Source organism: Convolutriloba macropyga, chromosome 13 (genome assembly GCF_964194025.1).
Source record: "Convolutriloba macropyga chromosome 13, txConMacr16.3, whole genome shotgun sequence".
Lineage (NCBI taxonomy): Eukaryota > Metazoa > Xenacoelomorpha > Acoela > Convolutidae > Convolutriloba > Convolutriloba macropyga.
Genome location: NC_134480.1, coordinates 14,736,275 through 14,749,796, shown reverse-complemented (window position 1 = coordinate 14,749,796; position 13,522 = coordinate 14,736,275). Strand labels below are relative to the sequence as shown.

General features: G+C 35.7%; 1 protein-coding gene across 1 annotated transcript; it reads left to right on the top strand.

Moving 5' to 3' along the window:
* Positions 1–697: 697 nt before the first annotated feature.
* LOC142351480 (cytosolic beta-glucosidase-like) lies at positions 698–12,287 on the top strand. The gene is made up of 2 exons (XM_075403518.1): positions 698–1,060; positions 10,862–12,287. The coding sequence occupies exons 1-2, from the start codon at positions 730–732 to the stop codon at positions 12,154–12,156; spliced, it is 1,626 nt and encodes a 541-aa protein (XP_075259633.1). The 5' UTR covers positions 698–729; the 3' UTR covers positions 12,157–12,287.
* Positions 12,288–13,522: the final 1,235 nt, after the last annotated feature.

Genomic DNA, 13,522 nt, shown 5'->3' with positions numbered 1-13,522 from the left:
TATATATATATATAGAGTTTTTTATTAAACGTTGATGTTGTTGTCTGATTTTTCTGCTTTTCTTGTCTCGTAGTCTTAATATAGGCAGGTCTCACCGGCCAACTAATGTAGTATCATTTACTTTAATAAGTGAATTGAGTTGGAAGCAATTTGTTTATTCATACACAAATTATTTTTGTTCAATGCGCGAGTTTTTTTTTGAAAGTGTTCCATCTTTTCCGCATTTGGTAAACAGTTAAGCATGATTTGCATGATTTGAATCCTGCGTGATTTGAATCTGAGAGAAATTTTGAACTGTTTTCTAATGCTCCAAAAATAAGTTTGTTAGAGATATGCTGATCTCATTACGCACAAAAAGCTGTTGTTATGTAACCAAAAAAAGTTGCAAACGAGGTTTCTTAACATACATGATACGAAAATTTTCAAAACATGGAAAAATTTTCTAAACATTTAAAAGAAATATCAAATTATTATTGCTTTGATGATACTTGAGAGGATCTTACCAATTACTAATTAGTTACAATCGTTTTATTTCAACCGCAGAACATGACAGCTCTTCAATTTCAAAAAGATCATAATAGATATCATTACTGATAGGTAAATAACAACAAACAACCGAAATTAAATAGTACCGATTTGCTCTTTCGGTTCTCATTAAAACAATAAACTTGCTTTATTTGCCGACCTTTCTCTCGAAATCAAAGGCCTTATTTAAAGAGTAATTGAGCGATGATTCGAAAGTTATCAGCTATTTTGACAGTTCTCATAACAAAGATTTATTTTGCAACAGCTTCAGAACTGTTTGTTTATCCTTCCGTTTTCAACAATTCGACTCGAGACGAGTTCGAAATCGGCACTTTTCCGGACGACTTCTCGTTCGGAGCCGCAACCTCGGCGTACCAAATTGAGGGTGCTTGGAATGTAAATGGAAAAGGGGTGAACATTTGGGACACTTTCACTCATAACCCCAAGAGTCACGTGCACAAGGGAGAAACGGGCGATGTTGCTGATGATAGTTATTATCTCTGGGATAGAGATATTGAGATATTGAAGGAATTAGGTAAAATTTTATTCTTATCTCTACCTCACACCTGTTTAATAGAAAGTTATCCCATGAGACAAATTTTAACATTAATATTTTGTTCATTAACAGTTGTTGACAGTGGTTTCAAAGCAGAGAAGTAGCTATATATTCGTAGAATTCTATACCCGGGTCGAGGTTTTTGGGTAAATTTTCGTAAGAAATGCGGTGAATGCGGTGAATTTTCGTAAGAAATGCGGTGATTGCGGTGAATGCGGTGAAAAAAAATAATTCACCGCTTTTCACCGCATTTCTTACGAAAATTCACCACCAAATTCACCGCATTTCTTACAAAAATTCACCGCATAGACTATTATGGCAAATTAATGTAAGAAATGCGGTGAATGCGGTGAATGCGGTGAAAAAAAATAATTCACCACATTTCACCGCATTTCTTACAAAAATTCACCGCATTTGCTTTCCAACGTTTACTCAATATGATTTAAATTCACGAGAAATGCCAAGGTAGTAAGTGACAGTTGGGGCAGTGGAGTAAGCAGCTGAAGGCATGCAGGAGGTCAGAGGATCGAACCCGTGTGGGGACGATTCTTTTTTGTAAGAATACTGAGAACGCGGTGAAAAAAAATAATTCACCGCGAGTCACCGCATTCACCGCAAAAAGATGTAAGAAATACGCGGTGAAAATTATTTTTTTTCACCGCATTTCACCGCATTTCTTACGAAAATTCACCACCAAACCTCGACCCGGGTACAACACTCAGAAAAAACCACCCGTGGAATTCTTGGCAGCAATTTCGTGATCCAGCTGAAATTTTTTTATAACCACTTTGCATCGATTGAAAGATGCTATAAAAAATTTCTGCTCGATCGTGACATTGCTGACAAGAATTCCAAGGATGGTTTATTCTCAGTCCAAACGTATCCAATGGAGTCCAAAAGTATGATTGCCAAGAACATTCAGTGCGACCATGACCATTACCATTCAATCCGACCATGACCATTACCATTCAATCCGACCATGATTTTAGCAATGCAAAATTTGACGAGTGTAAAAAGAAAATAATGAACTATTATAGAAGTAGAAGCTATTATTATCCTGAGCTATTATTGATCACAATGATCACAGCTAAAAACAAGCGTGTGATAAGGATCTCGTATGCGAATTAGGATGAACAAAGCCATGGAAAAATTTGGGAAGTTTCCATAATCTCAATTCTGGTTATAACTTAATGGGTCAGAATCCTTTTCGTTAGATAATGAAGCAAATAGTAATTTTCATAATAACAGTAACCTATCGTATACTACTTAAAGGGAGAAGATAAAGAAAATTTTATAAAATTACGAACTCATTATAGTCGATTTTGAATTCGATAATTTTCACCACTATCATGCAAAATACTGATCAACATAAAATCATCTGCACATAATTTTTGCACGCAATTGGTTCAGTTTTCACCGAAATTGGTAGAATAGCAGAAAAAAATAATCAACATCAATTACGTTTACACCTGTGAACTTATAAATCTTACTCTCTCTCTCTCTCTCTCTCTCTCTCTCTCTCTTTCTTTCTTTCTTTTTTTCTTATTAATTAAAGCATAAAAATTTCGCAAAGATTTGGTATCTGTCCAATTGTGAACTCATGCAATAGGTGCTGGACATCAGACAAAAAAGAATCTCAAATCATGTTTATATAGTAAACACAACAGTTTTGCAGCGCAATGTGCTAATGCTTAAATTTGACAAAAAACAGTAAATGCTAAATTTTTACCTCAACACATTTTGAGAAATTGAAGCTTGACTCAAAACTTCAACAAAGAGGAGTTGGCAAAAAACTGACTCTTGTCACTTTTTGAAACAAAACGAATACTCTTGCAAACTCCACTCAGTGAACGACTACTTGCACATTTGCGCAAAACTTTATTTGGTGCATCGATTACAATACAATTTAACCTCTTGCACAAAAATTCTGTTCATTAACTGTCGTTGACAGTGGTTTTAAAACAGAGAAGTTGCTATATATTCATAGAATTCTATGCAGCACTCAGAGGAAAAACCATCCGTGGCAATTTTGGCAGCAATTTTACGATCCAGCTGAAATTTTTTTATAACCATTTTGCATCGATCCAAAGATGTTATAAAAAAATTCTGCCCGATTATGACATTGCTGACAAAAACTTCAATGATGTCTTTTTCTCAGTCCAAACGTATCCACTGGAGTCCAAACGTATGCTTGCCAAGAACATTCAGTCCGACCATGATTTTAACAATGCGAAATTGGACGAGTGTAAAACGAAAAAATTGAACTATTATAGAAGTAGAAGCTATTATTATCCTGAGCTATTACTGATCACATGGATCACAATTAAAAACAAGCGTGTCAAAAGGATCTCGTATGTGATTTAGGATGAACAAAGCCATAGAAAAATTTGGGAAGTTTTCATATTCTCAATTGTGGTTATAACTTAATGGGCCAAAAAACTTTTCGTTAGATAATGAAGCAAATAGTAACATTCATAATAACGGTAACCTATCGTATACTACTTAAAGGGAGAAGATAAAGAAAATTTCACAAAATTACGAACTCATCATAGTCGATTTTGAGTTCGATAATTTTCGCCACTATCATGCAAAATACTGATCAACATAAAAATATCTGCACATGATTTTTGCGCGCGGTTGGTTCAATTTTCAGGGAAATTGGTAGAAAAATGGAAAAAAATATTCCACCTCAATTAGGTTTTCACCTGTGAACTTATAAATCTTACTGTTTTCTCTCTCTCTCTCTCTCTCTTTCTTTTTAAATAAAGCATAAAATTTTAGCAAAGATTTGGTATCTGTCCAATTGTAAACTCATGCAATAAATGCTAGACCTCAGACAAAAAAGAATCTCAAATCAGGTTTATATAGTAAACACAACAGTTTTGCAGCGCAATGTGCTAATTGTTAAGTTTGACAAAAAAACAGTAATTGCTAAATTTCTACCTCAACACATTTTGAGAAGTTGAAGCTTGACTCAAAACTTAAACAGAGAGAAGTTGGCAAAAACTGACATTTGTCACTTTTTGAAAAAACGAATACTCTTGCAAACTCAACTCAGTGAGCGACTACTTACACTTTTGTGCAAAACTTTTATATGGTGCGTCGATTACAATACAATTTTAGTTTCTTGCATAAAAATTCTGTTCATTCACTGTCGTTGACAGTGGTTTTAAAACAGAGAAGTAGCTATATATTCATAGAATTCTATGCAGCACTCAGAAGAAAAACCATCCGTGGAAATTTTGGCAGCAATTTCACGATCCAGCTGAAATTTTTTTATAACCATTTTGCATCGATCCAAAGATGTTATAAAAAAATTCTGCCCGATCGTGACATTGCTGACAAAAACTTCAATGATGTCTTTTTCTCAGTCCAAACGTATCCACTGGAGTCCAAACGTATGCTTGCCAAGAACTTTCAGTCCGACCATGATTTTAACAATACGAAATTGGACAAGTGTAAAACGAAAATAATGAACTATTATAGAAGTAGAAGTTATTATTATCCTGAGCTATTACTGATCACATGGATCACATTTAAAACAAGCGTGTCATAAGGATCTCGTATGTGATTTAGGATGAACAAAGCCATAGAAAAATTTTGGAAGTTTTCATATTCTCAATTGTGGTTATAACTTAATGGGCCAAAATACTTTTCGTTAGATAATGAAACAAATAGTAACTTTCATAATAACAGTAATCTATCATATACTACATAAAGCGAGAAGTTAGAAAAAAATTATAAAATTACAAACTCATCATATTCGATTTTGAGTTCGATAATTTTCACCACAATCTTGCAAAAAACTGATCAACATAAAATCATCTGCACATAATTTTTGCACGCAATCGGTTCAGGTTTCTTTGAAATTGATAGAATAGCAGAAAAAAATATTCAACCTCAATTAGGTTTTCACCTGTGAACTTATAAATCTTACTGTCCCTCTCTCTTTCTCTCTCTCTCTCTTTCTCTCTCTCTCTCTCTTTCTCTTTCTTTCTTTTTAATTAAAGCATAAAATTTTCTTAAAGATTTGGTATCTGTCCAATTGTGAACTCATGCATTAAATGCTAGACATCAGACAAAAAAAGAGTCTCAAATCATGTTTATATAGTAAAGACAACAGTTTTGCAGCGCAATGTGCTAGTGCTTAAATTTGACAAAAAACAGTAAATGCTAAATTTCTAACGCTAACATTTTAAGAGGTGAAGCTTGACTCAAAACTTAAACGGAAGAAGTTGGCAAAAAACTGAAATTTGTCACTTTTTGAAACAAAACGAATGCTCTCGCAAGCTCAACTCAGTGAGCAACTACTTGCATTTTGCGCAAAACTTTTATTTGGTGCATCGTGCAAAACAATTTAATAACTTGCACACAAATTTTGTTTGTCTGCATAATCAAAAGAATGCTTTGAATTTAGAAATTCAAAGATTTGGTTAAACAGACATCAAATATTGATTTACATTCGTAAGAAAATCTGAATATAAGCATCAGTTATAGGTCGCGAGTTTTTCAAAGATCCAAGCAATACACCAGATACAAAACCTGAGTTTAGAAGGTCTTTGTCAACAAAAGTATTTTTCAAGTTCCTCACGCCATTGTGCGACGTATCGTTGAAAAGAAGTTGCATTCCAGTAGAATAAGTTTCTTTGTTTCAAATTTCTTGTCACAAAACATGCGAACAGGGTTTTTTCTAAACCGTCATTCCATTTGGGTTGTTTGTCTCGGACATTTTTAAGAGACAGTCTGTAAAGAGCAGTTCTTCTCAAATTCGGAGAGGTTCTTATCGAGCCACAATTTTTCGCAAAAGTATACCAAAACTGTGGAAGAGACACCTAATTCTAGCGAGGCTCTTTTTTATTGTTCATAAACATTTGAAACATCAGTTTTAGCTGCTATGAGAAACCAATATTCATTTTTTTATAAAATGGATTATTGAGAGTTAAAGCATTTGCACCATCGTTCATGTGAGACGAACAGATGATATCATCTCTGTGCTTTATCCGCCCGACGCAATGTTTATCCGGTTTCATGAGATCAATTTCGTGACGCTATGGTTCTCCACTCCAAAAACACATAGAATTTCGATCGAATTTGTTGCTGGTACTCTAGCAGGCGTACAAGTGAGCGATATTCATCCATTTTTTAATCCTAATTTTGTTTTCTGAGGTCTTGCGACGTGCACTATTTTTAACAGCACAGACGAAATAATGGCGAGTGACTTAATATTCCATTTAGAGAAATACAGCTGTTTATTTTTAATTTGTAATTCGAATGGGTTGATTTTGTAAACTGCCAGAAAATGGTTGTTGTTCTTTGAAGACTATATTAGGTTCCTGGAAATGTTGTGAAAATAACGGTTTTTGACCACCTATTATAATGTTCTCTAAGAACTTGAAGAACTAGAAAAGCTTGGAAAACTTACACAAAACTGGAAACAACGGATCAACACTCGTTTTTAACTATGCAGGTCACATTGTCGGTGTAAGATTCAAATCGTTAATTGCATTCAGATTCCAAGAGTATAGTGTTTTGAATAAAATAAAGTAGCGCCTTAATAGATTATGTAAATAGAACAGCCAAGAGGGGCATCCTTGCTCCAATCCTCTTTGCAATAATACTGGTAAAAAAAATTGAACATTTAGTTGTATGACAGCTCCATTCTCTCGTATAACATTGCAACAGAGCTGATAAATAAGCTTCGAACTTAAAAAATCTGGAGTAGTTGTATAATAAATTTCTATCAATTGAAGCAAAAGCCTTCCAGAAATCATCAATGAAGACCAAATGCTCTTTATATTCAAACCGTTCTGCTGTTTTTAAAATTTTCTTGAGGGCAAAGGTGAGTTGTTTACCAGGCAATTATGCATGCTGTTGTTTAGAGCTTAGTTGCAGGTAGATTTTCAGATTATTTCTCTGATAGAAAATGTTGGACTGAATTTGAGTTCAAATTTCCTTATTTTTTCTCAAATCTAAAAGTTAGTCCATCAAGACAAGGCTTGTTGTTTGTGTTAATTTTTCTAATGGCTAGTTTCACTTTATCAGCTGATTTTGCATCGCCAAGTCCATCGCAATTAAAGTTTCGATTAGCCTTGAAAAATTTAATTGAAATGGCTTTTCGTTTGTATTGGTTGACTTCCTCGTTGTTACAGATTTTTTCATGACGTTTTCTAGAACTTTATAACATTTGTCTTTACTGTAATACCTTATGTCTGTTCGTTAGTTCCAATAAATTTTTGACATATCTTCAAAAATTTGAGTTCACCTTGTGACATTCCCATTTTAAAGCTTTGAATTCTTTGTGTAATATTTCACTTTTCGTAGTTTGCTTTTCACACAATATTCTGCAGAGTTGGCCGTTTTCAACAAATTAGCTGGGTGATTTGAAACAATTTTCTCAAGTAGTTGAGTTTTCTGCTGATAGAGCCATTCATGAGCTTCGCGATCATCTGATTTTATGGGTTCACATAGTTGTAAGGGTGTCTTGAAGTTCGAATTTTACGTGACTAAAGAACTTGAGTATTTTTGTGATCACAGTGCATGGCGTTCAATCAATTTGCCAGGTAATTTTTTTGGCAAAATAACAATGTGGTTGATTTTCCAAAAGCTTCTTATTTTTATGCAGAAGTCTTCACTTTTAAGAAAATATCAATTCGAAAGTGATCGAAAAAACTGTTACTGTGATTTTGAAAACTAAATCGTTCAACGAGATGATTTGTACAGATCTCTTCTCTACACGAAATTGTATGGAAGATAATGTCGTAGTGTGTGATTTCCTCCATAAATTTCAGGTGATTCAGTCAACTCATAAAGTTTTTAGTAAATATTCATTTTTTGAAGCAATTCTCCTGAATTGTTGCGTCATTTGAAATCAAAACAATTGAATTCGCCAGCATTAAAAAGGGAATTGCGGCAAGATGCCTCTGATAGTTTCTTGCAGAAGTGTGCTTTTCTATTGATGACAGTATTTTTTTAGTTGAGTGCTGCATAAAAAGAAATCATATTGTGCAGAGTACATATTCTGACGGGCATTGTTTTCTTTGAGTGCTTTGAGATTAACTGTTCTTGTCCAAATTATTATCAAACCACCAGATTTTTTCGCAACCGGCAATAGATAGTATTCAAGTAGATTATTGGACAAATATCCCTCTGATTGTTTCGCAGGTTTTTAATTTTGATTTCCTGAATGCAAATGATAAATTCGTTTCCCTAGGTTTTCTTTTTTTTGCATAAACTTACAGCATTGAGTAGTTTGAAGTGGTTAACCAGTCCATATATGTTATACGAAAAATTGTCTGGAAGTTTTGACATACATTGTCCAGAAGTCACTAATGAACTATTGTCCCGGTCAGGGGGAGGCCAGTTGAAACTCGAACACACTTTTACAGCTTTTCGCAACGCATATCTCCAATTTTGTCGTAGAGCTGAGTGATGTAATTATACCGTGACATGCCCCTTCCATTTTTCGTTTTGCTAGTTTCCCTAGGTTTTCTGTATTTTGCATAAAGTTACAGCATCGAGTAGTTTTAGGTGGTTACCCAGTCCATATATGTCATAGGAAAAGATGTCTGGAAATTTTGACATATGTTGTCCAGAAGTCACTAATGAAATATTGTCCCAGTCAGGGGGGGGGCAGTTGAAATTCAAACACACTTTTACAGCTTTTCTCAATGCTTATCTCCAATTTTGTCGTAGAGCTGAGTGATGTATTTTTACAGTGACATGCCCCTTCCTTTTTGTTATTAAATTTCATTAACACTTTCTTTATTGTCGCACTCAGTGGGAAATTTTTGTGTTTTCCTAAAAGTTATCCAGAGACCTTCATTTCTGCGTTATGTTCGTTAATTAATAGGTCGAGCTGGCCGTCTGACGAATCAATCCATATCTCGCCAACAACTTTTGCCTTTGAACTTTCCATTTCAAAATATTTTGATTCCGTGCAGATTATTGACCCTTCCGATAAAAATGAAACACAATTGGTCGTTTTTCACAACCTGACTTTTTTTAACACCTTTATCCGCCTCTACCCCAGCCGTAAGCGTGGGATGTTTGCTTTGTTCTCAAGGATCCACGCTAAATTCAACGCAAAATGTGAAAGATCTACGCGAAGTTCAACGAAAATTATGTAAGATTGGCGTTGAATTAGTTGAATTTATGTAAGATCTACGCTAAAGTCAACGCAATATATGTAAGATCTACGCTAAATTCAACGCAAAATTTGCAAGATTGGCGTTGAATTTACATAATTTACATAATTTTGCGTTTTTAGCGTTAAGGGATGGAATAGTTAAAGTTATTAAGACTGAGATAGCACTAGTTAGCACAGGTTGAAATATTCTAAGTTAAATTGTTACTTAGATAGAATTTAAGAGATGTTAAATTATAACTTAGAGAAATAAGCTGAACTTACCTGATTTCCAAAATTGTGCTAAATTAATATTTTCTGACTTGGAAAGTTCTTAGTTAAGAACTTGTCACAAAATGCTCTAAGTCAAAATCTATCTCAAGTAGGCTGAGATTTAAGCAAGGGAGCAATACGGGAGTTTGATTTAAATAAGAAGTTATCGGGGACCAAATTGTGCTGGTGGTTGAGCGTGCAAGCTCCTTTTATACATGCGGACACGTGGTTCTCTAGTACCCTATTGGATACAGATAACAGTGTCCACAGAGTTACCAAGGTTAAGTTGGTGTTCTCAAAGTGGCGTGATAATATCACGTCATGGTATTATCAGTTCGAGTTGTTGATCTTAAAATAGTAGTGTAATCAAAACTACTTAGTATTTTGTTCACAAGTTAAAATGGACCTTGTCCAATTCCAGTTTGTGCTTCACGCACTATAATGTAAATTCTCAAAATAGCACTAATATTATCAAATAGTGTTACTGAGTGTAGCACACTTCAGTACAACACCTCGGACCTGGTTGCTGCGCATTAACTTAAATTTGGCACTTTTTTTTCGAGCAGTGTCCTCAGTTGTGTTTAAGTACTTTGTTCAGATTCTGGACTGTGCATTTTCAGTCTATTTTGGACTCTTGATAAGTCTTTTGAATCTGTAAACTTGCTGACAGTCTCTGTCACTTGGTTGCATTGTAGCACCTGTACATAACACTCGTGAATTTGCTCAGAACAGGCTTGCGTCGCGCACCTCAATCTGGGCTTCTTACTAACTCGCTTGAACACCATTATTTAAAACCCTTCCTCACAACCGATGCCTTGGACTTCGAAGCCTTGTAAATAGGCTATTTGTGAACGCAATTATGCTTTCTATCGTTATTCAGGTAGGCACACTCTATATTTTTCTCGTTTGAATCACACAAAAATTGTGAATTTATGACTTTTCAAAACAACAATTAAAAAAACAGCTTGCGAAAAAAATTTTTGTTTAGAAATTGCTAATTTTCTTCAAACGCTCATTCAGACGAAAAATCGCGTAACTTTTTAACACACGAGGAGACATTTCTCGTGTGCAATCACACGAGACTCGAAAAATTGTGTGACTTTTCATTACACGAGAAAAAATTGTGTGATTTCACACGAGAGTTTTAGAGTGCATGAAATTGAGCACAATTTATCAACAAGTGAGGTTTTGAGTTGGTTATGATCTGTTATGACAACGCAATAGACATTTGCGCATGAGTGCGCACCTGAGAATAACGGCTTTTGAATGACTGCCGTTATTGTGAGATAGCTTAACATTGTTAAAATCTTAACCGAGTATTCTCTGAATTTTACCAGAAATTGGGATCGGTATTTTCAATTTTTCAACTATAGTTAACTTTTCAGGTGTCAAATTTTACAGATATTCATTTTCCTGGGCCAGAATTTTACCCAAAGGAAAAATTTCGAGTCACATGACAAATACGTTACTTGAAGATCCGAACATTAATTGGGATGGAATTCAATTCTACAACGACACAATAAACAAATTGGTCCGGGCGGGAATCGAACCCATGATCACATTGTACCATTGGGATTTGCCTCAGACTCTGCAGGATGAAGGCGGTCAAATTGACGATCAGTTTCCAGACTGGTTTGCCTCCTACGCAGATTTATGTTTTCAGTTATTCGGAGATCGGGTTAAAAATTGGATCACTGTGAACGAACCCCAATCGGTCGCGAATTGCTATGAATACACGAATTGCGCGCCTGGAATTTTGATGACGGGTGTTGGGGGTTATCTAGTGGTGCATTATCACCTATTAGCGCACCAAAAAGCCTGGCATCTATATAATGATAAATATCGGTCGGTCCAGAATGGAAAAGTTGGGCTGTCAATTGTCGCCACCTGGTGTGACTCGGGCTCGAACCTGCAAGCCGACGTTGAAGCAGCCGAACGACGAATGGAGTTTAACATGGGCTGGTTGCTATCGCCTTTACTTGGGTCGGGTAATTACCCTCAAGTCATGATTGATAACATCGAGAAACGAAGCTTTGAACAGGGTTTCAATAAATCTAGGCTTCCGACATTTTCCGAAGAAGATCAAACGCTGCTTCTAGGATCAACAGATTTTGTAGGTTTGAATTACTACACGTCGGACGTTTGCAGAGCCGCAAATTATTCGACTAGAAAACATCCGACAATGAACAACGATCAAGACGTGATAATGTACAAACCTCTATCTTGGCCTGCATCAGCTTCGCTCTGGCTGAAAGTTGTACCCTACGGAATTCGGCGAATGCTGAATTGGGTTCAAAACAAATACAACACGTTTAAAACTCCGTGGTATATTACAGAAAACGGATATAGCTCTTTTCCGTCAATTTGCAACGAAACTATGGATGTGAACAAAACGCAATACATAGTTGCGCACGTGAACGAAATTTACAAAGCAATTGAACACGATGGCATAAACGTGAAAAATTATATTTTGTGGTCTATAATTGACAATTTTGAGTGGATTGACGGATATAGTAAGAAATTTGGAGTGTTTTGTGTCAATTTTGACGACCCGAATTATACGCGATCGGCACGATATTCGGCGCACGTTTTTTCGTCTATTATTCAAAATAGAGGGTTTCAAAACGAGACCTTGATACAAACGCTTATAGCCAATGGAGTTATATCTGTGGCTTCGTGAAACTGTTTCAAATAAACTACTATTTTAATTCACTTATTTGGCAGGAAGAAGTAAAAGTAACATTTGGTTGCAGTAAAGTTTCTCTTTCATGTGAAATTCTTTTGGGTTAAAAAATGAATTTTTACAGTATAGCCCTAGTCTATTACGGATGGTTATCTAGCAAGATCTTTTAAAATTACGCACCATCTTGCAAGATCATGCAAGATAGCCGTTGGATATGCAAGAATATTGCAACATAAGAGTGAATCTTGTAAGACTCTTGCAGAATTGTAGACAAAAAATAGCAGCCATTGTGCTGCTATTTGTGGTCTACAATTGGTCAATCGTCAGTCACAAAATAACTAAAGAGCAATTTTAGCTGTTCTGGCTTTCGATTTACGCCGGATGATGGATGACTCTTTGAATTACTATTCCTTGCCAAATTCTTTGCTCTTTGCTCGGCATTATTCAAAAACTGTATAAAAGTTTTTTGTTCCTTGATAAGAAGGAGGAATAATTACAGATCCTCCCAAAAAAAACAAAAACAAAAAACAAAAATATCACACACACATACATACACTCACACAGAGAGACAAAAAATGTATCTTTAGACTTGCTGAGTTATTGTAAAGTCCATCGTTTGTACTAAAAATAAAACAAACTTTCAAGAACGCATCTAAAAACTATCAGCCCCAAATATCGCCAAATGAAAGCAAAAGACAAGAATACTTAACCAGGATGAGGTTCGCGACCCAAGACAGGTATTTGCCGGACGGAGTTCGGTCGCGGACAGGTATTTCAGACCGACAAAATCCAAATATGGGTATCGTCCAAACTAAACAGACCTTGGCCGCACCTTCGACCAGGTCAAACAGACTATAGTCACCATATTAGCCATACTGAACAGACTTTGGTCACCATTAGCCAGACTTAACAAACTTTGGTCAGTGTTGACCCGACTAAACAAATTTTGCCCAGAATTTCGGCCAGACCACACAGAACTAAGGCCCAACAACTGGCCAGATCAAACGGAACGAAACCTGTCTATCTACGAGACCAAATAGACCAACATATGGGTATAGGCCATACGAAATATAGGTATTGGAATGACCAAGAATACCAAAAAGCGGGTTAAGCGCAGACCAAACAGACCGAAAGCCGGGCATTGCACAAACCAAATAGACCCAAATGTGGTCATTGACCGGATTAAATGATTTTCTTGATCGTTGACAGGCTTAACAGACTTTGCTCAAACGATTTTTGACAGTGGACAGAACTAAGGCCAGACAATTGACCAGACTATTGGTAAGGCCATTGGCTAGACCGAACAGACCAAAATGTGATTATTGGCCTGAACGAACGGAACTAAATATGGGCATTATCCAGA